Consider the following 26,659-nt stretch of genomic DNA (forward strand, 5'->3'; position numbering starts at 1 on the left):
GGTAAAAGTCGTGAAAAAGAGTAAAGGCAAGAAGGTTATTAAGAAAATTATTAAAGAAGATGATGGAGGAGATTATTCAAGTTCTTCAAGTTCTTCAGATGATGATTCAACTAGTAATGGAGATGTTAGTAGTGAAGAAAGGAATGAGGAGGCCAGAAGTCATATTAAACCACGTAGAATTGATAATACTGATTCAAGTATTAGATTTGAAGTTGGAAGGAATGTTAAGAAGTTTATCATTAATTATCATAGTCAAGCTGAAGCAAATGGCGCCTCAGAACTTGATATGGTTAGACAAGTTACTAGCTTTGTTGTTGGAGAAGAATTGAAGGAGGAAATACGTGAAATGGATGGTTGGGGTACTGGTGAATGGAGTTGGAAGAAAGTTAAGGAACAATTAATTGAAAGGTATCAAACTACCACGGAGCAACCAAGATATTCAATTGATCATTTAAGAACTTTGTCAGAAAGAACTGCTAGGACTGGTGGTGTTACAAATAAAGCTGAATATCAAACATTTAGAATTAATTTCGACAAAATTCATCAATATTTAACAAGACATGATTATATTGATTCAAATGATGAAGAAGTTGCACGCCATTTCTATGATGCTTTCTCTGATGAACTTCAAAAGAAATTCAAGAAAAGAATGATTAGAAAGAAGTTAATGAAGAAGGTGGATAGTGGAAGATATAGGTTACCTAATTTAAATAAATTAAAGAAGGTTGTGGATCATTATATTGAAGAAGAAGCTTTATTAATCTTTGAGGATATTGGAGAAGAGAAGTTTGCAATTAAGAATGAAATTGCTGGTGTTAGAAGTGAAGTAATTCAAAAGGATACTAGTAATAAAGTTGCTAAAATAGGAGGAATGCAAGCAAAAGCCACGCAGCAAATGGAGGTTTTATGTAGTGACTTGGGAAATTTACATATAAATCACGTGCAGGCTCCATTATTATTACCACCTGTAAATGCATTGCATCCTTATCTTCCTGTTTCAAATTCTTTACAAACTCAAATCCATCAACAAGCTGAACCTTTTAGAGCTCAACATCAACAAAATCCGTCAAATTATCAAAGAGTTAATCAACCTTATAATAATAATAACAATTTTAATAATCAGCCGCGTAATTTTCCAGCTCAGAATTATAAAGGACAACAGCCCAATTACAGCAGGCCTTATAATAATAATAATGTTAATAGACCTTATAATCCTCAAAATCCAAATACAAATAATCAAAATACTTATCAACCTCCACCACCTCCAAATGGAAATCAAGGAAGTACTGTCTTTTGCGTGTATTGTAATACTGAAGGACATACTGTAGGAAGATGTAGATGGGTAATTCAAGATAAGCAAGCTGGATTATTGCAAGATAGGATGGATGGTTTCTTCTTACCTTCAGGAAATGTAAGGATGTTTAAGCAAGGAGAAGATGGAATCAGGCAGCAAGTTATTAGATATTCTGAACAGCAAGCCAATGATGCTACACGTCAAAATATACAACAACAGCGTGTAACAACTCCTGCTGTACATGTTAATACACCTGTAGTACCACCTGTAACTCCTACAGCTATTATTACTAAAAATGACGGGAAAGATAAAATTCAAGAGCTTAAAACAAGTTGTGGTATTCTTGAAGGGAATTGGAGGATGCCTGAAATATTAAGAAGTAATGGGAATGAATTATTGGGAGGAGGTGGAACTAAAATATATGATATTACAGAAAATACATGTAGTGGAAAGACTGTAACTCAAGCTGAACCTAAGAAGAAGAAGAAGGTTACTATTAATGAAGAAGCTGAGGATATTGATGATGGTATGGATTTAGATATAGAAAATAATATTGAAGAAGCTGGTATAAATGAAATGGAGGAAAGCTTAAGAAGAATTCATGCTGATGATGATAATAGAAACATTAAGGAAGGTTCAAATAAAACAATTAGACCTTCTTATATAATGCCAGGACACGGGGAACAGAAGAATAAATTGGAAAGGCCAGTCTTTGCAGACAATCCAAGAGTTGTAACAGACGTGGTTCAGAAATTAATGAAGAGTGTTATTGATATTCAAGTTAAGGAATTATGCGCCATTTCTCCTGTGGTATCTGAAGAAGTTAAGAAGTGGGTTTCAAAGAGAAGATTAAATATGAATCAAGAAACAATGGCTTCAGCAGTTAATAGTACAGCTTTATCTGACTTTGAATTTGATTCTGAAAGTAATTCATCTCTGGAAGTTAATTTACCTCAGTCTCCTTTATATTCCACGCCTTTGGGATATGTTACTATTACAATTGGTAAAATTAAATTGAAAGCATTGGTTGATTCAGGATCTCAAATTAGTATAATTCCTCAGAAGTTTATGCAATTGTTACCTGTTCAAACTATGGTTAATATTAAAGGAGCAGTAAGAGGAATTGGCGGACAGAAGACTGTTTTATGTGGGATTGCTGAGAAAGTGAAAGTTAGAATTGGTAGAAATATTGAAGGCTTGGTTCAATTCTACGTAACTGAGGAGAGTCAAACTCCAATAATATTGGGAAGATCTTTCTTATTTGATTATGCTGTTCAATTGGATTTCAAGAAAGATTTAGGGGAAATGATGACATTAAAAGATAATAGAGGAGTATGGATGAAGGTGAGGTTATGTGAACCTGATAAAGGAAATTGGGAAAGGGAATTAAATGTAGAAATTGAAGAAAGGCAAGGTTATGCAGCACGTGATTTATGTTTAGGAATTGATTATGATATAGTTGAAGATGAAGATGATGAAGAAGAAGTATTTGGGTTGCAATTTGAGAAGGAAAGTGTGGATTATGATTTAATAAATGAATTAAGCTTAATTATGTGCTTGGAAGATCAAGAAATATTTGGGAGAGGGCGTGAACTCAAGGATTTAAGGAGTTATAGTACCAAATATAAGACTGTAGATAAGAAGGTTAAACCTGTAAATGCGCCAATGCCACAGTATTTAAATCTTCCTTTACAAAGACCACCTTTATCAAGGGATCCTTATATTACTCCTTTAATTAAAAATCCTCCAGTCTTCAAAGAAACTGAGAAAACCACGGTGGAAAGGCTTAAGCAATGCAACTTTGGTCCTGCAGAATGGTTAAGTGAGGAGGAATGGAAATTATTCTTATTAATATTGGTATTAAGGGAAGCAGCAATAGCTTATTGTGAAGAAGAAAGAGGATTATTGAAGCATTCATATGGACAACCTTATGCAATACCCGTGGTGGAACATGAGCCTTGGCAAATTAGACCTATTCCTATACCTGTAGCAATAAGGAATGATTTCATTGAATTAGTTAGACAAAGAATAAGAACAGGTTTTTATGAACAATCCACATCAAGTTATACTAGTCCTGTATTCTGTGTACTTAAAGGTGATGGAAAATTAAGGGTAGTACATGATTTACAAGTATTAAATAGAGTAACAATTAAGGACTCTGGGGTACCACCTGCTCCTGAAGATTTCGTGGAATCCTTTGCTGGAAGAGCTTGTTATGGACTTGGTGATATAATGGGAGGTTATGATGAAAGGGAATTAGCAGCATTTTCACGTCCTTTAACAACTTTTGAAACCCCTTTGGGAAGATTACAATTAACTAGATTACCTCAAGGAGCAACTAATTCAGTAGCTGTATATCAAGCTCAGATGATGTGGATATTGCAAGATGAAATTCCTCAACACGTGGGAATTTTTATTGATGATGGTGGTATTAAAGGACCTGAATCAGATTATAATAATGAAGTATTAAAAGAAAATAATGGTATAAGAAAATTTATTTGGGAATATGCCGTGGTTTTAGAAAGAATGTTGTTCAGGATTGAAGAAGCAGGACTTACTGTGTCTGGAAAGAAGTTTGCTGTGTGTGTACCTGCTTTGGAAATTGTTGGACATATTGTAAGCAAGAAAGGAAGGAGTATATCAATTAAAAAGAAGAATAAGATTCAAAGTTGGCCAACTCCAACAAATAAAACTCAAGTATTAGGATTTTTGGGCACATGTATATATGTAAGAATGTTTATTCCTAATTTTGGTCATTTGGCAGCACCTTTAAGAAGGCTTACAAGATTAAAAGTGGAGTTTATATGGAGTCAAGAGTGTGAGGATGCTTTTAATTTATTGAAGAAGATTGTTGGGGAAGATATAATATTATCAGCTTTGGATTATAATGAAGAAGCAAGTCCAATTATTCTAGCCGTGGATTCAAGTCATATAGCAGCTGGAGGAGTATTAATGCAAGCGGATGGAAATGGGGAAGTCAGGCCAGTATTCTATGAATCAGAAGTATTTACTGAGGTGGAATCAAGGTATTCTCAACCCAAATTAGAGCTATGTGGCGTGGCAAAGATTCTTAAAAAGTTCAGAACAAAGTTATGGGGCCAACATTTTGAATTACAAGTGGATGCAAAGGCTTTAATTCAGATGATTAACACGCCAAGTTTACCTAATGCTGCTATGACAAGATGGGTAGCTTTCATTCAATTATTTTCATTTGATTTAGTTCATAAACATGCTAAAAGCTTTGGAATGCCAGATGGATTATCAAGAAGAATGCGTGGAAGTGATTCAGATTCAGCTGAGAGTTTTAATGAGGAGGATAAAGATATTAAAGTATATGAAAGTTTTAAATTGCAGAATGAGGATTTAACATCAGAAAAAGAGGAGGAAGAGAGTGGAACAATTTGGGCGCAAGAAGGTGTTTGGAAGTATTTACAAGAGTATTTAACAACTTTAAAAAGACCTGAAGGATGCTTGGATGATGAGTTTCAAAGGCTTAAGAATAGAGCTCCTTCTTATTACGTGGAAAATGAAAGATTGAAGAAAAGAGGAGTACCTTATGGAAGATTGGTTGTTTCAAATTTAGAAGGACAAAGGTTTGTTTTAGAGAAATTACATGAGGAATTAGGACATAGAGGAATTGAGGAGACTTATAAAAGATGTTTGGTAAGATTCTGGTGGCCTGAAATGAAGGAATTTGTTAGAGATTGGGTATTGACGTGTGAAATATGTCAGAAGAAAAGTTCAAAGAAAGAAAAAGAAATGGGAAGGGCAACTGGTGAAAGTACTTTATTTGGAAGAGTGAGCTTGGATGCAATTCATATTAAGGCGGGTAATTATAATTATGCTATAATAGCTAGAGATGATTTAACTGGATGGGTAGAAGCTGCACCTTTAAAGAAGTTAACAGCACCTGCAGTGGCCAAATTTATTACTAAAGAATGGTTAATGAGATATGGTTCTGTTAAATGTTTTACTGTGGATGGAGGTTCTGAATTTAAAGGGGTATTTAGAGATGCAATTGCTATGTCAGGATCAAAGTTAGGGGAATCCACGGCATATTGGCCACAGTCAGAAGGAATGGTTGAAAGAGGTCATAAGGATATTAAAGGAGCTTTGGTAAAATTAAGTGATGAGACTGGGACTTCTTGGGAAACATTTCTACCTCAAGTATTATTTGCAGACAGGATTTCCACGAAAAGAACCACTGGATTATCTCCTTATGAGATGTTATTTAATCAACTAGCAATTTTACCTGTGGATTTGGAAGCTGGGACATTTTTAGGTATTGATTGGGATATTATTTACACTGGAGAAGATTTATTAAAAGCAAGAATGGAACAATTATTGGGAAGAGAAGAATTAATTAAGAAGGCTTATGAAAAGATGATGAAGGCAAGAGTAGATGGAATTATATATTGGGACAAGAAAAATGCGCATAGATTAAGAAATCCATTAGAGAAGGGAACTTTGGTATTAACTTATAACAAAAGTTTAGAATTTCAATGGGGAAAATTATTTAAAAATAGATGGAATGGGCCTTATAAGGTAGTTGAACAACATATGGGAGGTGCTTATATTCTAGAAGAGTTAGATGGAACTCAATTATCGCAAAAATATGCTGCTGAACATGTTAAAAGATTTTATCCTAGGGGTGTGGCAATATTAGCAGAAGAAGAGGAGGTGGGCATTGAAGAGGAAGAGGCGCAATTATAAGTATAAATTACCACTAATAATATTATTAATTTCAAAAGATAAAAATATATATAAAAGATTAAAAGAATTAAAAGACCAGAATAAAAATATAAGATAAGATTTAAAAAAAAAAAATAATAATAAGGATATGTTTCACTAGTTATCAGTATAATAATTATATTAAAATTTTAAAAGAAGATTAAAAATGTACAAGTTAAAAGATATAAAAAAAAAATTAAGGAGAAGAAGGGAAAAGGCGTGGATCAAGCCAGCTTGGAAGTTCATAAATATTAGGAGTATATTCAGAATAATTATAATCAGTATAAGGAGAATTTACAGCGGGAATTACAGGAGGACTATTATTAACATAATTAATTAGAGGAGGTTCAGTATTAGGAGGATTGGTAGAAGGAGTACTGTAGGGGGATAAAATAGCAGCATTTGCACGCTCAGCATGATTAAGGAATGGAATAAAAGTTGCTACAGTCAAACACTCATCTTCACCCCTTCTTGAAACATACTCAGCTATAGAATGTGCACGCAACAAATGATAATGATTATTAATTATGTTTGGAACTTCAAAGCCTGCTTCTTTAAATTGTCTGATTGTATCATCCAGGATCCTCCAAGAATGCCAATTCTGATAAGTTATATAATCAGTTTTCCACGCCAGGTTATGTTCATATAATCTTTCAAAAAATGGATCAGATGTAGTAAAGTTGGTTTCAATTGATGAAGTAATAGAGGGATTAGGGGAATCAGGTGCTGAAGGCGTGTTATTTAAATTAATATTATAAGGGTTAAGGAAATTTATTCTGATAGGAGTATTAGGCGTGTTTGGTGGAGGGTAATTGTTGGCAGGAGAATTAGGTACAGGTGAATTATTGGATGAAGGCGCTGAGGGGTAGGCTATTAAAATTAAATAAAGAAAAGACATTAAAAATTAGTAAAAGAATTAAATAAAAACATTGAAACTTATTATAAAGAAATAGAAGAAAGAAATTGGACTTACAGCATATTATTCCTAGACTATGGCATCTTTGGCAAGCAGGATTGATTTGATAGTGGCAGGAGGAGTTTACCATCCGGCATTGGACACAAGGTGAAGCTACAGAAGGTGAAACAGTGTTGACCATATTGGAAATAAAGGAAAATTCGAGAATTTAGTGATTTGGAGTGTTTAATTGAATTGTTTAATTGATAAACTGGGGGCAGTTTGGAAGAAGAGGAGGATGTGGTGATCAATTTATGGGATCAATTAAAAAATTCACAATTACCAGTTTACCAGTTTATTAGCAGGATTCAGCAGGAAAGAAAATTCGAAATGGAGGTTTTTGATCAATTGAAGCTCTTGTAGGCTTATGTATTGGTCATTAGGTCAACATTACATCATTTTATTTCACATTATATATTAAGATCATTATAGTTTACTTACAAATTTATTACAAAAAGAAAGAAAGAAAAACATAAGAAAAACTCGAAAATAGAGGTATACAGGTTGGAAATGGTTTTTAGGGTAGTAATATTAGGTTTATGGGTTTAGTAGGGTTGGAATACGAAAGAGGAGCATTGTTTTAGTCAGAAACAATTTTAATCTTCAAGGTTGATAAGTAGAAACAGAAGTTATTAGGAAAAAAGCACTTTTTCGAAGTTGGTAAACAAGAGGTACACGTGTAGTTTGGTTGTGTAATAGTGGTAGTGATGGAATTTAAGGTTGCCAAGAGGATTTTCCGGGATTTTTAAGGCTATAGATGATGATGTCATATTACATGAGCAAGAAAAAGATAGTAGTAGCTGTGAAAAGTGAAGAAAATGGGTGAAATTCGTGGAAAATGGAGGTTTTCAGCTAATTACATATGTCAAATGACGTCAGAATAGGTTGGTAGATGGCTCATTCAACGCAGAAGAGTGGATTACATAATGTACAAACTTTAAATCATTAGTACCGGAGGTGTGTGTAAAAAGTTATAAGGCAAATAAAGAATTGGTGTGAATCTCGAATTTACAGTCACAAGTCATATGTAACACTAAAAACCTTAACTTCACAACTCAATATCTTACTCGTCACTCATCAGAAGTAGGTCATGTAGGTGTCAGAAATGATCAGTAACACGTGGGCTACAAGATGCACTTTAGTAATCAAAAATTGGAGCACATCTGAAAAAATTCGTAATCTCAAAAATTGGTTTTCAGCTAGTTTACAAGGAAAAAATCACCTGTATTCATCATAAGAAGTGCTGTACATCATATTATTGCGTCATTGATCACTTTTAGCTGTGAAAATTACATCATTTATTAGTAACAAAACCATTACATTGCGTCATCATAGGGTTTTTAGGGAATTTTGGGCGGATTTGATTGGTTTTGAGGCTGTTGACCATTGTAAAAGTTCTAGTACATTGTTATATATACTTTGAGAGGGTTTTGGGACTGTTGTTCCCCTTTTTTTTATCATTTACGCCATTATTATTTTGTTTATCATCATAAACTTATTTTAATAGTACCTGTTCACTTAAATACACCCTTTATTACAGTTATAAAGAGAAATTTACTTTAGTTTTATAGTCATAAAGACTTATTGGGAATAATATCAATCAGATATTGCTTATTTTTTTTCAGTTATCAATTGGGAATAACACTATAGCAGTGTTGATAGTAATACAAAGTGTGCTTTTGAAGTTAAAATTACGTGTGAAGTTATATTTCTCTGGTGCCTTATCAGTACTCAATACAACAGAGCTCTTTCTGATTGTGTTGTTTTAGAAGAGCAGTCCTTAGACAACTTCTACTAGTCATTTTATTAGTAGATTATCCTCTTCCAGCTCTGTATAACCCTTGTTGGGTTATAAGTTCTACAACGTTCCCTTTTTCAAAGAAATAATTCATCTTATAATACTAAAATTATTACTATTATAAATTTGAATCGCTTATAAACCAAGAAATTATTATTATAAATTCATTGTTCTACTAGTTACTTAAAGTCATGTCTAAGCGAAAGGTCAATTCGAACAAGGAAGGTCAAGAAGTTGTCAATTTACTAACAACTGAAAGCCAAACGAACACGATCAACGAGAAGAATACGGAATCAACCTCTGATGAGCAGGCAAATGCCAACAACATTGGGTCCAACATTAACTCGAACAAACAGGTTAATACCAACAATGTTCAGAGCGACGAAATTGATAAAGAAACAACCAGTAGGTCATTACCATACAAAATGTTTCATAGATGTTTACTAACATGATCTCAAATAGATAAAGACTCAGGACAACCTTCTTTAGATAAAAATCAACCGTCTTCTTCATCTATCGCAGAATCAAATCTAAACAAAGATAATCAACCATCAACTGTAATCGATTTGGTACAGAACGATTCAAAATCAATTGGAAATACCGTCGAGAACTTAAAAAGCGGGAAAGGAAGAATTCAACTAGATGATTCTTATACTCAATTGTTAGGTAGTGAACCACAAGCCAAGGCTCCAGGTGATTACCTTACCTTTTTATCATTTGTCTTTCTTATGTAACTCTTGATAATTGTTAATTAATCAATGAATCACTTTCGATTTGATAGGTGCTGCCTTAACGCCTTCGATAGTGATCACGCAACAAATGAAAGATCTTGATGTAACAATGGAGAAAGCTACAGCAGCAGTGTTAGCCGGCAAGAAAGAAGAAGCGGCATTCTATTTCAGACTCCATGAACAAATGAAATCGATACCAACGAAATCTCCACCTAATCTAATTATTCAAAAAGATGTAATTAATTTAGACAAAGATAAACTGAAACCATCTTCAGCTGCCAAATCTATCGCTTCTACGAAGATAATAGAAAATGGATTCACTTTCAGAGAAGGCGCAACCACCAACACAGATAGCAACGTAGGATTGACTCCCTTCTTCGAGAAAAATATCAACGAATTAAGGCTACCAGTACCTCTTACAATCTTTAACGACGAGTGGCAAGAAGAAGCGTGGCAATACCACGCAGAGAAAAGAGTTAGAAGCGACGAAACGTCCAAAGCTCAAAATCTTTACTCAGGACATCCTTACCCACATGAATTTTCTCAATCTTACATGATATGGAACATCAACTATCAAAATTTCATCAAAACCATACGTAATAAATTCAAATTTGTTACATTAGCAGATTGGTTAGTCATACACAAAGATAATGTAGAAGATTTAAGACAAACGGAGTGTTGGATGGTTGCCTTCAGATATGATATAAAGATGAGATCTTTGTTATTTACTGAAAAAGTCACTTATGAAGATGGAACGACTGGACCGATAGATATTTCAAAGTTCAGAAGAGACATAAAAGAAATTTGTTTTGCTAAATCAAGGAAGTGTGACGAATTAAGTTTTACAGACAACCCGTATGCTGAAGGAGGAGAAAGGTTTGAATGGGACCACAACACAGGTAACCCCAAGAAACAAAACTTATCAAGGAACTCCTCTTACAATAGTAACTCAGGCTACAACTCTAATCAATCGAATCAAAAACGTAATCATCATAACGTCAACAATAATCAGATCGGTAATAACCAAAACGTCTCTCCTAATCCGTCGGGTAGTACTTTTACCCATCCTGAAGGGAAGAAGAGGAAAGGTTATGCTGGAAACAACTTTGACCCGAACTACGTGAGGAAAGAGAAAGGTGGAACTGCCCCAGTTTCAAGTACAAGCAAAACGTAGGTTATATGTAACCTACTACTATGTTTTTCCTTTTTTGCTATCTCCCTTCGTATCATTTTCAAAGCTGTTGTAACGTTATTTATAGTTTAACCTGTATTATTCAAATCCTCGTTCCCTTTCTTGAGAAGCTATCATGACACCCTCTGATCATGTTCACAGTAACTAATTAACAATTATTTTGTATTTGTTTACTCTATGTTAGTTTGTTGGATTGTAATGAGACGTCTGAAATAAATCCCATTGCGGAAGTGTCAAATTATGAAGAAGTACTTGCGAGAGAGATAAGATCCAACGTCAAAGTATTACCAAAAGGTTGGCCTACTAGAATTCAATGCGAGATGAATATCGATGAGTGGAGGAAGGCGCTAAAGAAAGCGAATCTCATTGATGAATTCAAAGACGTGTTACAAGGTTTTCAAATTGGTTTTGATCAGGGCATTCCCCATCATAAGGTATTGAATTGCGAATACTATACGCCAAGAAATCATACGTCATCAATGCTAGCGGCAGAGAAGATTGAAAACAACATGAGACAAGAAGTAGAGAAACGTCGTATGTTTGGACCATATACACACGAAGAAGTCAGCAGTGTATTCTCTTTATTTCGTACAAATCCTCTCGGAGCAGTGGTCAATGGAGATGGTTTGACTAGACCTATAAACGATTTGTCTTATCCCAAGAACAATCCAGAAATACGATCAGTTAATTCTTTCGTAGATGCGGACGATTTTAGGACAACTTGGGATGATTTTAAAAAGGTGGCAAAATTCTTTAGATTATCACATGAAGTTCTATTACTGGCGCTCTTCGATTGGGAAAAAGCGTATTGCCAGATCCCAACATTGATGGAACAGTGGCGATACTTGATGGTGTTAAGCACGACCGGGGAGTTATATTTAGATACTAGGATAACCTTCGGTGGTGTAGCGGGTTGTGGCTCCTTTGGAAGACCTGCTGACGCTTGGAAAAGAATCATGATTGCAGAATTCGATTTGGTCACTGTCTTTCGATGGGTCGATGACAACCTCTTCGTAAAGAGGACGGGTTCGACAACAGACATGGCAGATGTAGTGAAGAGGTCACAGCAATTGGGTGTTCTAACAAACAAAAAGAAATGTTCGAAGTTCCAGCATGAGCAGAAATTCATAGGATTTATCTGGAATGGTTTTAATAAAACCGTTCGACTTCCAGATGAGAAACTACAAAACAAGAATCACGCAGATTGAAGAGTTCATCAACCCAGCAGCATCATGGAATTATAACAAGGTCGACCAATTTGTGGGAAGGCTTAGCCATGTGTCAAATGTGGTACCACAATTGAAGTGTTATTTATGTAGCTTGTATGGTTGGAAAGCAAGGTGGGTACACCCACAAGCAAAGCAAAAGTTACCTGAAGATGTACGAGAGGACGTTAATTTTTGGCTGCTCACGCTCCGCTCTTTCAAAAATCTACGCTTGATCGCGATTCCGGAACCCATCGAAATTGGATGGGTAGGAGACACTTCCGATTGGGGAGTAGGTATTCTGATCGGTACTAAATGGGCACAGTTCCAAGCTATAGATGACTGGCGAGATTCAGGAAAGAACAAACGAACGATTGCTTGGCTTGAGACTGTAGCGATCCGTTTAGGGCTCTTAATGGCTATTAAATTAGGCTTTGGCAAAGGAAGAAATCTGATAGTCTGGACGGATAATACCACCAGTCAGGCAGCACTTGAAAACAGAAAGTCTAGAGATAAAGAGGTAAACGAAGAATGGAAAACCATTCAAAATATCCTCATTTCTCATCAGGTGGATCTCCACCCGAAGAGGGTCATCTCTGAAGATAACATAGCGGACAAGCTATCACGAGGTGATAGACTTATAGAGCTCAATGGTGAAATCCAGCGGGAGCATCACTTGGACGATATGATATTGATCGAGATGCCAGATGATTTGTCTGAAGTCTTGTTTCCTGTTGCTACATCTGCATCTACTTCGTAGCTGATATTGTATTAGTGATCTTGTGACGTAATCAAATGTTTGCCTTCCGATGGTACCAGTTGTTTTTGCCTGAATAGATCACGAAATATAATTGTCAAAACTCTGGAATGAATTCCCAATTGCGAGTAGATTAACTTCTTTTCCACACTTTCCTTCATACAACACACCCTCATCACTCCCGATGACCTCTTCTATCGTTTATAAAGGCCTGTCAGCCTTCCTATCAGGTGTGGTCGATCCGGACCTTAGTCCGTTGAAAGTCCACCTACTAAACGGCTGGAAAGAAAGTACATTGAAGAGCTATAACGGGGCCGTTAAGAAGTTCTTGACGTTCTGGAAAGAGTCGAAATCAGGTGTATTTGAACTACCAGCTGCACCCATCGATATATACGAATTTTGCTGATGGGCGGGACGAGTGGAAGGGAGTCTCACAGATCATGACATCAACTCGACCACCCTCTCCAACTACCTGTCGGGAATCAAGGCTTGGCACTTGTTCCACGACCGACCTTACCCCCATGTTACGACTGATCGAGTCGCGGTTTTACTTCGAGCATCAGCGCGTGCAGATGCCCTCATACCGAGGAAGCCTCAAAAGCCAGCAGTTTTAGTGGAACACATACTGGCCTTATACATGAAACTCAAGGCCGGCTCACCAGCGGACCAGGCAATCCTGGATTGTGCTATATGCGCCTTTTGGGGGCTGGCTAGACTAGGAGAATTTACCTACGACAACAAACACGGGAAGCCCGCGTGGATCAACTCTGTCCTTTGCAGCGACGTACAACAGTCACCGTTGACAGCAGGTTTGGTAATCATCTCTGTTCGAGGTGCGAAGACCGCTAAGGCAGGCCAGGCTCAGCCGATCTTGCTTAACGCACAACCTAACGTATTATGCCCCGTCGCCGCGGTGAAACGGCGTGTCTGCTCTTCCTTGCAACCATTGGATTCACTCTTTGGCTACTGGGAGGGAGATGACAGAATCAACTTGACTCGCACAATGGTAGTAAAACGCTGCAAAGAAGTGTGGGACGCCAAAGGTTGGACCACTTTGACTGGACATTCATTCCGTGTTGGTGGCGCGTCGTTGCGACATGCACTCGGCATTCCTGACAAAGATATCCAAGCATTGGGTCGATGGACGTCCAATTGCTACTTGATATACCTTAGGCAGTATAGCGACGACGAGTTGCGGCGTACTACCTCACTCATATCGTTGATGAACAGCCAGCACGTCGTTGAGAAGGGTACCTAGGTATGTCACTCAGATGTCTCTTTTGCACAGTGTGGGGGTTAGCGCGAGGCTCAGGCTTTTTGAAACCTCTGAGTATTGGGCTAAGCGCTAACCCCTCTTGTGCTTAAGTCTCCGTCTTCCGCGACGTACTCTGATGTCGGCTACCCCTCCTTACGTCTTCCCCTTTTAGACAAACTCGAGAATCCAGTCCTTTTCGTCTGGATCCTACAGCGGCACTAACATGGTCAAATTCCCTTCTCTTGGACGGTTTCTGTGACCTTTAGTTACCCCCTCCCGAGTCTCATCTAAGCGTAGACGGTTTAGGGGCACCCTACCCCACACACGTGATAGGATTTCACGCGTACATCTGAGTTGTAAAGTTTCTATTGGTTTCTGTACAAGAATTATTTTTAATGATTAAATGCAATATAATAACAACTTTTAAATCCGTAAGGATCTTAGAATCAACGATGATTCACTCACCAAAGTCAGCGCCTAAATGACCCAATAAGGTAATGGACAGAAGATTTTGTAAAACAAAAAAATTTGTATAAAAAAAAAATTTGTGTATGAAAAATTTTTGTATAAAGAAAGGATTTGTATTTGAAACAATTTAAATAACAAAAAATTTTGTATAATTTTCTTTTGAAATTCTTGTATTCATTATAAAGGTTCTCAACCTTACACAACTTTATAGAAGGACAGAGCAAACAACTTCATTTGAGCAAATTGTGAAAAAATCAAACACAAACTTGGCATATTTTTTAAACAAAAAGCTGACATATCTTTGAAACAAAAACTCAACATACTTTTCAAACAAAAACTTGACAAACTTTTTGCATGCATGTTTATGCCATTGGTACACCTTGATCAATATCCATGGCATCTGCCAATTCTTGCTGTAGAAACGTAGAATCCAAGTCACCCAAGCTTGGCAATGAGTAATCCTCAGCGGCTACCACAATGTAACTAGGCAATGTTAACCCCAAGGTCCACGCAGGCAACTTACGATGCGAGAGAGTTGACACAACGCTTGATGCTGACACAATTTCAGTTTTTGATGTCTCAACCAAACGGACCATGCTCATCCTTTCAAATATCTGATCCAAGACATCATCCCGTACCACCTCCATCCATCGAACCATAGCTACCTCATCTGTCATGTCTTTTACCATCAAGATATGTAAAACAACTCCCCAAGCTACCTTGCCGTTCACATTGATCTTCACCAAGTTGTTTGGCGATTTTTTGCTGAATTGCATTCCTTTTTGACATTTCAATCCAGCCACCTCTTTTGCATATGGTCCCAGAACGCGTGCATCCATTGGATGTGGGAGATTACGATAATCGGTCCAAGACGGCTCTTGAATTTGATAATACCCCAGTAGCGTATTGTAAGTATGGTCATCCACCTCAAAAACTCCCCCAACGTTGCGCTGTATTGTGTTTTCAACAGGCCCTCGGTATTCCGGGGGGGGCTTTAGCCGCTAGTCGCTGCAAGTGGCAAAACCGCCGCATCATGGTTGGTGCCATTTCATCTACAATAAGCAAACCAAATGTGAATGACTAGTAAAAGACAACACAAGCCAATATGATGAAATCGTACATACCAACTTTTCCATTAGTGTTGACGAGGTACCGGGTGGCCAGCCACCCCCTAGTACTGGGTGGCCCGCCACCCCCTGGTAACAAGGACCGTACCTGCACTCAATCCATGAGGAACTGAAGCATTGGCACACAGTATCTTAGCAAAATGTATTTAGATGACAGCACGCCATGGCCGCCCTGCACGGAAGAATCAAGAGGCGTAGCTAGGAACCAAACTCTTTATACAGATATATCACAGTAAAACAGGGTTGATGACATCTACCATCTTCACAATCCACTTGCCCGCATGTCCTGCCGTATTAACCACTTCCCCTGAAAATGCGATTACTTCACCAATGGTAATGGAACACCTTTGCCCCCAGCCTATTTCTTTCACATCGTAAATGTAATCCATTTCGAAAAGACTGAATTCCAGACACTAGAGTTGCACGTTAGCTAATCCGGATGCGGCTTTGAAGCTCATTGTCACTTACACTATTGTCCCATTCTTTATGCATCAGGGTGGCAACCCGCCACTCGTCGCCGAACATATCGGTACAGACCAAAGCATCGCAAAGGACCAGACCCCGACCCGACACAGTTAAGCCTGGCGCATCGGTTCCAGCCGACGTATCTACCACGCTACCCCTTGATGCATCATGATCCAGGACCAACTGGGTGCGCCGCTCACGGCTTCCCCGCACCACTTCCCCGCTCAAGTAGCAGGGCCCAAGCAAATAATGTGCTTGCACCGCGCCCTCTTCGGTCAGTAGGACTGGCGAGGATGTTCTTGCTGAGAGTCCTAAATCCACCGTCGCATCGTAAGCCCTGCGTTGAAGGCCACTGTGAGATCGCTGAGGCAATCGCTTCATGTCAGGAGCCGCCGACAACCAAACCAAACACGACTCACCAAGCTAACTACGTCCAATACACCAAACCATTTAACCGGCAGTCTTTCATACGTGCCCACTCCGTGTGCAGCATCCATCTGGGCGACGTGTTCAAAAGGTTGTTCGCTTCAACTGATCTTGATACCGACCACGAGTATTGTACAATTAGGAGGAAGATTTTGGGATAGGAGTGTAATGGACGACTGAACCTTTCAGCTAACTCGCCTCTTCAAATACAAATTAGATTGGCCGTAGCTTACGTCCGCCAAAACCTTCAGAAATTCTGTTCCTCTTTGGCATCGCTGGCCATCTCGAGCTGTCTAGCCCAGCCAGCTTCACGAACGCCTCATCCGGGCTAAAACATCAGGCTTGCGAAAGGCATAGGCAGCACCAGCACTCTTATTACCTTCTGCCACGCCGGCTCGCCAGGGTTCCTTAAAGTCAGTGTTTCCGTCGCAATGCCTCTTTCACTGCTCTACTCTCGCTCACCAAATCTTCACTTACGCTGTCAACACCATGGCACTACCTCAAATGCCAGTTCACATTCGATCAGTCTTGCTGTTAGGCGACCAGGTTAGTACTGAATGTCCTACAACTTTTGTGGTTTTTTTGTCTGATACTGTATCTGTAGCTTCCAACGCAATGTCGACAACCAACAGTCACGTCCCTATTTGAAAGTGCAATCTTTGTGTGCTTCGACCGACCCGAATTCATCCCTGTGACCGTGACATCTCCAAGTATGGATACCCCAGTCGAACCCCACCGCGCATACTTGCTACGTGGCAATCTCTTACCTCGGTTTCACGACAGCAACACGACCCTTCTGGTCACCTCGACCGCATACGCTACCTTTGACCCCAGGATCGACAACAATCACCTATCTCCACGAGCTTTAATCTCCAGCATCGGTAGGGTTACCGAGTGCCATTTCTCACAGCAAGATCAGCGGTGGATCGTCAGGGCTCTTCACCGCGACTATGATCCTATGGTAAGCCGTCCTTAGTGTTGTCATTTCCTACGCTAACTAACATTTAATAGGCCCTAAACATAGTCGATTTCGATGTAGAGTACACTCTCCAACGTGCCATTATGCGAGACATTGGCCTCGAGCTGTTTGCGGTTGGGAACATTTTAGGCTTCAACGGTACGATCTTCGGGTATGACCAAGATCACGCCCGATGGATTATACATGTCAGTTCACAATTTACACATTCCCACATTGCAATGCACTTGTTGACTCGAGCTTTGACAGTTATATGAAGCAGAACCAATGCAACAATAAGGTTTGGGATTCAACCGATGCTAGCAGGCTACATACATGTTTTCCCTGGTCTGACCACCCCGGCTAGCTGTTTCGCACAACTGGTCTTTCTGAAGCGATAGCCTCAACCACCATAGTTTGTTAACCACCCCCACGTTGTGAACCTTGACCTCAGTGTGAGTAATACACGTCTATGTTCTAGCGCGTACTGACTCCTAAATGCGACACCAGCGACTCATGTCCGCAGTGCCTTCCAAAACCGACATCGTCCCTCTGCTTGTCTATTTAGCCATCAGGCTGCCTGTTTTACCAAGTACCCGTCGCGCCTCATTGATCATAAAGATCGCCAAAATAGACGAAAGTCAAAATACTGCTTCCTGTCTATAGGTCATTGTCGTTTGCCCTCGATTCTCACATGTCACGGTGAACGATGACTCTATGTACCTGTCATCGCTGCCGCGTTAAGGCTTCTCCGGCTGCCGACGTTCAGCAAAGTGTGACTGTAGCTTCCAATGCTGCCACCTTAAAGGCTTCCTCGGCTGTCTAGAATCTGCCTCAGTGCTACCCTTGTCTAGTGGGTGAATCATTCTGTGCTGTCTGATCTCATAACGGTCTCAATGCTAATTCGGCCTGAGGCTCTTGCGCCTCTTCCGTACCGATTTTAGTAGGACTCCGCCCTTGTCTGCCAGACTGTGATGTGTTGTAGTCTATTGACCGCGCAATTCATGAGTCCTCGTGCTCTCAATCACATTACTATTACTTTCCATGAAATAGAACTCAAATTGCAACCCGGGTCCGAGTAGGTGGTGGATAGAGATGGGTTTCGGAACACACTCCTTCATACTTCATGGCATAGAACCCTGAATCTAGTGACGCCGCGTTGGGCGAGACAGTTCTCGATTTGTCACGGACGTCTTAACGTCCTCAGAATCCTATTCTACAGAGGCCGCCTCGATCTTAGTTGCCTGACAAACCGTTCTGGTCAGTAACTTCACACAAAGGTATCTAATTGGATACTAACTATGACAATCCAAACCCTTTCCTGCTGGGCGTACTTCAGCACAGTACCGACCAATGAGATAACTGTGCCGACGCGGCATACTTCCGTAGCGAGTCCTGAGATTATGCCTTCTCTATCAGTGTATAATACCCCAAATTGGAGAATCTGGCCTGACTGTTGTGACTCGTCAGTTACAGGCTATCCCAGTAAGAGTAGACCTTGTGCTTACGCTTGGAAGCCACACGTTGTGACGGACCCATAGACACCACCAGCCGTCCGTACCTAAGTCTGGTCTTACCGACTCGCGCCTCAAAACCTCGCCTCTTCCCACCACACCAATAACATTCATCGACTCGTGGGCTAGGGTAGCAAGACTTGGTGTCAGATGGCAGACCTGCTCAGCGGTTACAAATGTCAAACCATTCCTTGCAGGACATAAAGCGTTGCCAACGAAAGCGATGGTTGCGCCAGTTGGAGGAGCTACACTGTTTGCAATCGAGATTTCAAAGCAAGATGAGTCCGTAGCGTCCAGTGGATTTCTTGCAAGACAACGGTACGATTGCCGCTCGCCGTATCTAATCGCAGACTGGCAAACCTTGTCAGCTAAAGCATGTAACAGGTGGAAAATTGAGGTACTCACTTCTAACGTCACGGTGCCATTCCACTCAATTGTGAGGTCATTTAGAGGTGGCATAGTAAGGCTCGGCAATTTGCGTCTTGGTTGCAACCCTCGGTAGCGTAACTTGGTATGTGTCGTTAGTAGTCTTTTAAGCCCGACTTCGCAGGCTTTTCTCTCTTGCTATGGGCATAGAAGGACCTAATGCCGGTCATACGTTGACTAACTGATTGATATTGGTACATACGGTCATACGTTGACTAACTGATTGATATTGGTACATAAGCTTGTCCTGAATGTCTCAACTTAGAGTGCGCACTGTGATTGGACTTAATAAGGGACAAGTCTAAATCGCGCTCTAGCATTTCAATACGGCAAGTGACGGTCTCGATATTCGAATCCCGAGAGTAGTGAAAGGTGTTGACGCTGTGCACGTACTTTTCAGGCGAGTCGCCCTGTCTTAAGGGATCGAAGAGCCCTGACGATTTCGTCCTGCCATGATCGCAGAAAGTAGTATTTCCGCCAATACCGACGTGACTCTAGCTACACCAAAAGTGCTTACCGACTACATCTTTTCAACCCGGTAGCCCTCTATCTACCGTCGCAGTCTTGTGAACAATGGCGAACCATGGCGATCCTTGTATGACGGTCAATTTCCGCGGGCTTTTCCGACTCGATGAAGAGGTCAGTTTGTAGAGCTTTAGCATGGCCCGATAGTCGTTTGTTGCTAACCTCCCATGCGGACGTAGGTGTCTGGACAGTCCTGGAGCGCCCTCCACCCCCACTGGTTTCGGGCTCCTATCTATCTACCGATGATTCACGGTTGGTATAGGGAAGTGTTTGTGCACTTTGGGCAGGAGCCAGCCTCATTTGGCAGAGCTCGTTGTGTGTGGCTTACGGGAGAGGTTTACGCCAGAACTGAACTCCGTGATACGATGATTAGAGTCAGAGCGGGTTTTGCTGTCGTGCAAGACGACTACGTCTCTCAATTACCTGCTCCGCTCCCTATCATTACGGCGCATAGCAGAGGCTACGTACTGCGCTTTGACCGGCGAAATTTCGACCGCTGGATTATTGTGGCCTTGCATAACATTTCAGACAATAGTGTAAGCTACTTTCCTTCCGGAATGGAGTATTTGACTGACATGCTTTTAGTCAGCCCAGGTTATTCACTTCAATGTATTTTACGAAGCCTCAAATGAGGTTGTAGCTGCAATCGGCGAAGAGGTGTTCAAGCTGGGCAATATTGTGAATTTTCACGGTGAGGTCATGCACTATTTCCGTCGAAGTGGGAAATGGGTTGTCAAGGTAAGCTGCACGTCACTGCGTCATAAATACTTCACTAATTGTGAGTAGCTACGCGCAGCACACTCGGAATCGATGGTTAGACCGACGGGAATGATGCAAAGAAGACGAGCCTTGGCATTGTATTAATGCATTAACGGCCGCACGCTTCACCCTCCGCTGGGCTTACATGTGTAAAGCTGGGAAAAAGAATCGCATGAAATGTAGCGTGGTGGGATTTTTGTTCGGCGAGCGGAAAGCACTGCATGGGAACATGTTTCAGCCATGTCGGCCTTTTTCATCTCATCTTGAAATTACACCTCCGTCCAATATTGACCGTGCTGAAATTCTTCGGGACGTCTTGAGCCGGGCTCAACCGCTACCGAGATTCCAAAAGCAGATTTGATTCTAATGTGCAAAGCTTGGCATGGCAAGCGACGCATACTGCGCAAGTCGTGGTTTATCTTTCAAATATGTTACATTGGTATATGACCCTGGGTGACTGTCAACATTATGTACCTACATGTATCCAACTTGATGACCTGTCGACTATTAGCTCCTTGGATGTTAAAACATGTGTGCGAAGAAGACAACTTTGATAACAATTATGAAGGCGTTGATGATTGTAGAGGATAGACAACAAAATGACGACTGTAAGTTGAGTTGAACAATGAGTTCAGGTGTAAAAGTACAGGTAGATTGCTTAACACCGATTCCATGTGGTCACAACAGAAAGATAAAAATAAAAGAGAAATTCAGTATTTTTAATGAAATTTGATGTTTTATTTAGATGAATTTGAAAAAGAAGGGTAAGTAAAGGGAGAAAAACTGGTCGGATCATCACAGGTGAAGTGAAGTGAGGAAAGCATGATTAAAGTAAATTAAATCATGTGTGTCGAATCCTGAATTACCTTAAAGTGACTCTGGAATATATCTTAACGTTGAGGAGGGTGAGGAGAGGTTGTACTCAAAAGATGCGTATTGCAGAGTAGGTGAAAGAAAGAGACGTAGAAAAGAGTCTGGAAGCGCAGGTAATAAGAGGATGGAATCCAACCTTCCTCACTTGGACATCTGTAGCTTTATGAGACGAAGCGCTCAGTACTCGAAGTCAAGTGCAGCGGACGGCAGAAAAGGGAGATTCAAAATTGAATTGACCTTACTGAATGACGCTCTTCGAGACGACGTTGACTGTCATCGCGCTGTTCGAGTCGGCAAGCAAGACGGTCGTATGCTGGGCTGAAGTGCATCGCGTTAAACCTACATAAAGTTGGCCATGCGCGAAAACTGGGGTAGGCAATACCATGACAACCCTCTCGACGGTCTGGCCCTGAGACTTGTTGATGGTCATGGCGAAAGCTTGTGTTACCGGGAATTGTGAACGGTGGAAAGCTATGGGGACAGTGGCGTCGCCTGGGTGCTGTAGTGTAATGCGTGGCAGAAAGACTTGTACGCCTCGTTTTGGCCCGGTGATAATAAGGCAGTGCAGTGCATTATCAGACAGAGCAAGGATCAGTAACCGTGTACCATTGCAAAGGCCCCGTCGTAGATGTAGATTTCGGAGTAAAACTACTACGCATCCTACCTTCAATTGTAGGTCGTGTTGGGGGAAACCAGAAAAGTTAAAAGAATTAAGGATATCGACACTGACTTGCTCGGCCCAGTCAGCCTGCATTATATCCACCGACTTGTAATGCTTAGCAAGCCCAGGTAGCATCTTCAGAACATGTTGATTGATTCGATCGACGGTCTTGTTAAGCGGCGTTATGATTACTCGGGCCGAGAAGAATGCTGCCATCTGTGCCCAGGCCTGCCTGCCTAGCATTTCAGTTACACCTGAATAGAACGAATCGATAACCACCTTGTCAAAGGCGGCATTGGCGTTGAACGGAATCACGTTGACGTATTCCAGGGGGATTGAGGCGACAGCGTCGGATTGAAGTAGACCGTCTCCCACTTGTAATAACCACGACGCAAAGCCTTCGTTTCTGAGTGAAGTATCATTGGGGTGACCTTGGCGCAACCTCATGTTTGTAGTTAAGCGGAACTGAACGACAGAATCCCACAAGTAAGAGTGCTTTATGCACGCTCGGACTGAGTCTTGCAATGTTCCCATCCTGACGACAGGGAGAATTTGACGAAAGTCGCCGGAAAATAGTATGGTTGAGCCACCGAACGGCTGGTCGTTGTCCCTTAGATCTCGCATTGACCGGTCCACACATTCGATGGCGGCCTTGTCCATCATGGAAATTTCATCCCAAACGATGAATTTTGCACACGCTAAGAGCCTACCAGTCGCATCAGCCCTAGTAAAATTGCAAGTTGAAGTACTATCAGGCGACAGTGGTATCTTCATGACAGAGTTTGCCGTGCCACCATTCAATAAAAGGAGTTCTGCTATGCCGGACGACGCCACCGCAGCAAAAGGGATGTTGTTGGTGTAGCAGTAATTTAAGCAAGTGTTGAGTAGGTAAGTTTTACCTGAACCGCCTGGCCCGTCGACGAATAACATACTGCCTTCTTCGGACTGTATCGAGTGACGGAGCAATTCAAAGATTTCGGATTGCTGTAAGTTGAGGGACTGGATTGCAGTGTCCAATTCGGCTGGGGTGATTGGTGCCTGACCGGCAGCGTCGTCATGGTCGGTGGTACCACCACCAATCTCGAATAACAGTTGGAGATCAACATCGCAGAGACCTACTTCTTCTAAAGTTTTACCCATGCTGAGGACGCAGCTCTCGAGTAAAGACAACCCATAGTTGTGTATCTGTGCAGTTGTTGCCGTTAACGTAGGCGCAATGAGGGCGAGCTGGTATTCACAGTCGTCACATAGGTCCTCCACGTGGTCTTCCCAGAGCTTAAGAGGATTGGCTGGAGGACTGTGGACCAAGATCAGGCCAAACATATCACGCAATTGTCTGCCCGTTTTCCAAGCAGCGGCTTCAGTCAGACAAGCATCAAAGTGAGTGTCGGATAATAGGAGACCAAGCGCATCAGCGGCACCCCGAAAGGTGCGATGTAATACACCGTTAACGGTTTTCAGATTGTCGAAAGAAGTGGGACCCCTGACTGTAGTTAAGAGTAGTCGTAAGTAATACCTTTCACCCTGCGAAGGTCCGGCGAAGTGTAGTCGGGCAACAGCAATGGTGTTATTGACTCTTCGTATCCACATCTTCGCGGTCTTATCCCACCAGTAAAAGGCTGGCATATCACCGTAGAGCAAAGAACGAACTGGGATATCAGTCTTCAGTATCAGACCACCGGCGTTGCACGTAGCGAAGAATTCTGTGAGGGTTGTGCGTCGTGCCTGACCTGAGTCGACTTGGTTGCGTAGAGAGTCGTTGTTGCGGAAGTACACAACTTGGGAGTCGGGTAGGTGCAACATTAGCCTGGTAATCGATGGGTAGCGCCCAGACAATGAGTATTTGTACAATTGCCAAATGGCTGCTTCAAGTCTATCAGTATCACACGCTTAGAATGGAATCAATAGCATCGCTTACCTTCAGGAGAAGCCAATGTACGACCATCAACAAAATCATTGGGTTCATTCTCGACTTCAAGGCTAACTACACTGCGGTCGTGACCTTTGGAGATGTATTTGTATAAATACTTGATGGACTTCATTCCCAGAGTTACTTCGACATTTATGTGACATTGAAATTTGAGAAGAAGAAAAGCGTTGTAAGGAACAACATCGCGATTAGTATACTGGTATCCGTTTTTGATAAAGAATCTTCCGTCGTCAGGTCGCTTATATGCGGGGTAAGCTTCTTCAGTAATAGCTGTGGTCGGAGTGAATTCTTTCGGGTACCCATATTTACATTTAAACCCATTCCAACAGGCTTTGCCTTCGTAACATGGGCCGTGGAGCATGTACTGAGTAACATGTTCAAATAGATCGGGAGAGGCTGTAGGATCGGGTAGTACTGCGGAAACTGCTAGGTCGACGGCTGAAGGAGTTCGCGGCGCGGACTGAGCATCATTGATCAAAACGGAATGATCATGAGGGTTGCCTCTTTTCTGGAACTCGACTGTATGGACGTAAGACAGATTTTTTCCGAGCCGGTCGCGCTTGAATATATCCTCATGGAGTTCTTGCAGCTTCAGTTCGAAGACACGTGCAACCAGATCTGGGCGATCATCAGAAGTTTGGCCGTGTAGGAGAGCGGCGGTAATTTCCGGCCATTTGGGGTTCGCCGTCATAGTTACGAAGTAGCTGGGAGGACCGTAGGCCTTCACTAACGCCATCGCGTCGTGGTAAAGTTCATGCATAGCTCTGGGGCCACCTATAAAGCTTGATGGCAGTATGATCCTTTTGCCTACAGTCATGTCTTTGTTGGTGAGAGCCTCTGTTACGCCTTTGTACAATGCAGCGCGGATCTTGCTTTGATTCATTTTGAAGTATTTCATGCGGGCGTTTTCAACGCATACATACATATCAACGATATATTCTTGTAGTAGTCGGCCACCGCGTAAGATGGGTGAGAAGACGCCTGACCTGGTGAACAAAGTGAAAGCTGCCCATTCGAGGTTCGATACTTTGCCACTCTCGCCTGCAATAACGAATGTCAGCATATCTGCGCTCAAAATTCAAGGGTAATAAGACTAACGTTTGTTATTCATGTGACGGTAGTGTTCGTCCCACCCATGTGATCCGAACATGAAGAAAATTGGGTATCTCAAAGAGAAATAGTTAGTGTTGAGTTCGCAGATCCGCCTTAATGGGCCATCGTGTCGTCTCAATATGATGTCGCGGTCTTTTGAGCCTATTTCACCATCCCCCTCAATCACCGCGGCGACCTCGTTGCAGGTTGGAAAGTTGTAGCGGTTGGGGTCTCTGCCATTTAATGCCATTGATTTAATTTTGATTGTCTTAACGGCCGCGCCGTCGAGAACTTGTTCAGCGGACTTGTACAACTTAGCAAATGGATTGTGACGATAAAGGAAATCTTGGAAAGTCTTGATGATGTTAGGCTCCAAGCCACCACCAGCACGGGCGTTTCGATTCATTGCTTTGTCTTCCCCTTGGTCGCCGTACATGAAAATCTGTGCAAATTTTCGCGGCACACCGGGGGTAGGCAGGAGAGAACCAATCTTGTGCGTCAAACGGCCGACGATCTTATACGTCCAGCTACCACCGTTACCAGCTACGGAAACGTCCTGCTTCGTACCGGTAGAAGCAAAGGACAGTGAGTTGTTATAACGTCGAATTTCGTGTCTAAACTCTTTCGAAGCTGAAAAGACCAGTCAGCAAGGAGCAGGTAAGTCGAAGTGGAAGGCTTACCTCGGTCCTGATCGGTTAAGAGCCGCTTTAGAAATTCTGGTGTGAGTTCGTTCTCATGGGTAGTGCTGGGTAGCTTAACCGCGCCTTCTTGGCAGCAAGCAGCGTAGACTGCCGTTTCCGCAGTGAAGGTGCCTCGTTGGCGTTCCAACTTCCAATGGAGTGCGCCGCAATACGAGCATGGGTCGTCGCAGGCGCCAATGTTGTACGGGAGTTCTGCTCCAAATCGAGCCTTAATGGCTGTTTCAGAGTTCTCAGCTTCATTTCGAACCGCAGGGCCGTGATTTACCATAGAGAGAAATGTTCTGGAGAGGAGCAGTGGTAAAAAAGAGTGCATGAGCGAACGGTCAGAGTAAGGAAATTACTGAAATGAATGGAGATCAGGGAGAAACTAAACGGGGTCACCAAGTTTGGGAGAAGGAACGGGGGCTGTGAATGCAAGGTTGGGTTTCAAAGGTATGAAGAAGAGGTGGAGGTTATTATGTTGTGAAGCAAGTGATGCGGTGACAGTGAGGGAAGAGGGCCTCGTCATGAAGGCTGAGTAGGCCTTATATAAGGGGATCGACAGGAGATGAATCGTTGATCTCAGCCTGGAGTGCAATACTGGGAGTGAGCAAAGAGGCAAATGAAGGCTGTTGAAGGGGCTGAGCTCGCCTTTGGTTAATGAGCCATTCAATGATTCAGCTCAATTAGGCTGAGCGCTCATGAAGTGAGTGGTTTTTTGTGTTGCCTTTGTTCATCTTGAATCTAAGGACTTCAACGTAAAGATGTCAACTTCTTAATTGACGAGTTCCCAAAAGCTGCTGAGTGAGGACTCGCTGAGAAAGATTCCCCCAAACACTT

At 41.6% G+C, this 26,659-nt stretch overlaps 6 protein-coding genes across 6 annotated transcripts; 3 read left to right on the forward strand and 3 right to left on the reverse strand.

The window, feature by feature from the left end:
* Positions 1 to 8,969: 8,969 nt before the first annotated feature.
* On the forward strand, positions 8,970 to 10,683 carry MELLADRAFT_59421 (uncharacterized protein; the record flags this gene model as incomplete). The annotated part of the gene is made up of 3 exons (XM_007404878.1): positions 8,970 to 9,183; positions 9,241 to 9,471; positions 9,560 to 10,683. 3 exons carry the CDS (start codon positions 8,970 to 8,972, stop codon positions 10,681 to 10,683), a joined length of 1,569 nt encoding a protein of 522 aa, XP_007404940.1.
* Positions 10,684 to 14,748: 4,065 nt separating this feature from the next.
* On the reverse strand, positions 14,749 to 16,475 carry MELLADRAFT_59422 (uncharacterized protein; the record flags this gene model as incomplete). Its single annotated transcript, XM_007405370.1, has 6 exons — positions 14,749 to 14,855; positions 14,910 to 15,336; positions 15,511 to 15,582; positions 15,771 to 15,926; positions 15,982 to 16,341; positions 16,398 to 16,475. The coding sequence occupies 6 exons, from the start codon at positions 16,473 to 16,475 to the stop codon at positions 14,749 to 14,751; spliced, it is 1,200 nt and encodes a 399-aa protein (XP_007405432.1).
* Positions 16,476 to 16,893: 418 nt separating this feature from the next.
* Positions 16,894 to 17,659, forward strand: MELLADRAFT_90770 (uncharacterized protein; the record flags this gene model as incomplete). Its single annotated transcript, XM_007404879.1, has 4 exons — positions 16,894 to 16,950; positions 17,009 to 17,365; positions 17,446 to 17,568; positions 17,630 to 17,659. The coding sequence occupies 4 exons, from the start codon at positions 16,894 to 16,896 to the stop codon at positions 17,657 to 17,659; spliced, it is 567 nt and encodes a 188-aa protein (XP_007404941.1).
* Positions 17,660 to 18,629: 970 nt separating this feature from the next.
* MELLADRAFT_59424 (uncharacterized protein) lies at positions 18,630 to 19,332 on the reverse strand (the record flags this gene model as incomplete). The annotated part of the gene is made up of 2 exons (XM_007405369.1): positions 18,630 to 18,836; positions 18,868 to 19,332. 2 exons carry the CDS (start codon positions 19,330 to 19,332, stop codon positions 18,630 to 18,632), a joined length of 672 nt encoding a protein of 223 aa, XP_007405431.1.
* A 540-nt stretch (positions 19,333 to 19,872) lies between these two features.
* Positions 19,873 to 20,688, forward strand: MELLADRAFT_102174 (uncharacterized protein; the record flags this gene model as incomplete). The annotated part of the gene is made up of 4 exons (XM_007404880.1): positions 19,873 to 19,938; positions 20,004 to 20,360; positions 20,410 to 20,562; positions 20,611 to 20,688. The coding sequence occupies 4 exons, from the start codon at positions 19,873 to 19,875 to the stop codon at positions 20,686 to 20,688; spliced, it is 654 nt and encodes a 217-aa protein (XP_007404942.1).
* Positions 20,689 to 21,677: 989 nt separating this feature from the next.
* MELLADRAFT_102175 (uncharacterized protein) lies at positions 21,678 to 26,108 on the reverse strand (the record flags this gene model as incomplete). Its single annotated transcript, XM_007405368.1, has 3 exons — positions 21,678 to 21,737; positions 25,687 to 25,769; positions 25,820 to 26,108. The coding sequence occupies 3 exons, from the start codon at positions 26,106 to 26,108 to the stop codon at positions 21,678 to 21,680; spliced, it is 432 nt and encodes a 143-aa protein (XP_007405430.1).
* Between the last annotated feature and the right edge of the window lie 551 nt (positions 26,109 to 26,659).

The sequence above is a fragment of the Melampsora larici-populina genome, assembly GCF_000204055.1.
Source record: "Melampsora larici-populina 98AG31 unplaced genomic scaffold MELLAscaffold_3, whole genome shotgun sequence".
Classification (NCBI taxonomy): Eukaryota; Fungi; Basidiomycota; class Pucciniomycetes; order Pucciniales; family Melampsoraceae; genus Melampsora; species Melampsora laricis-populina.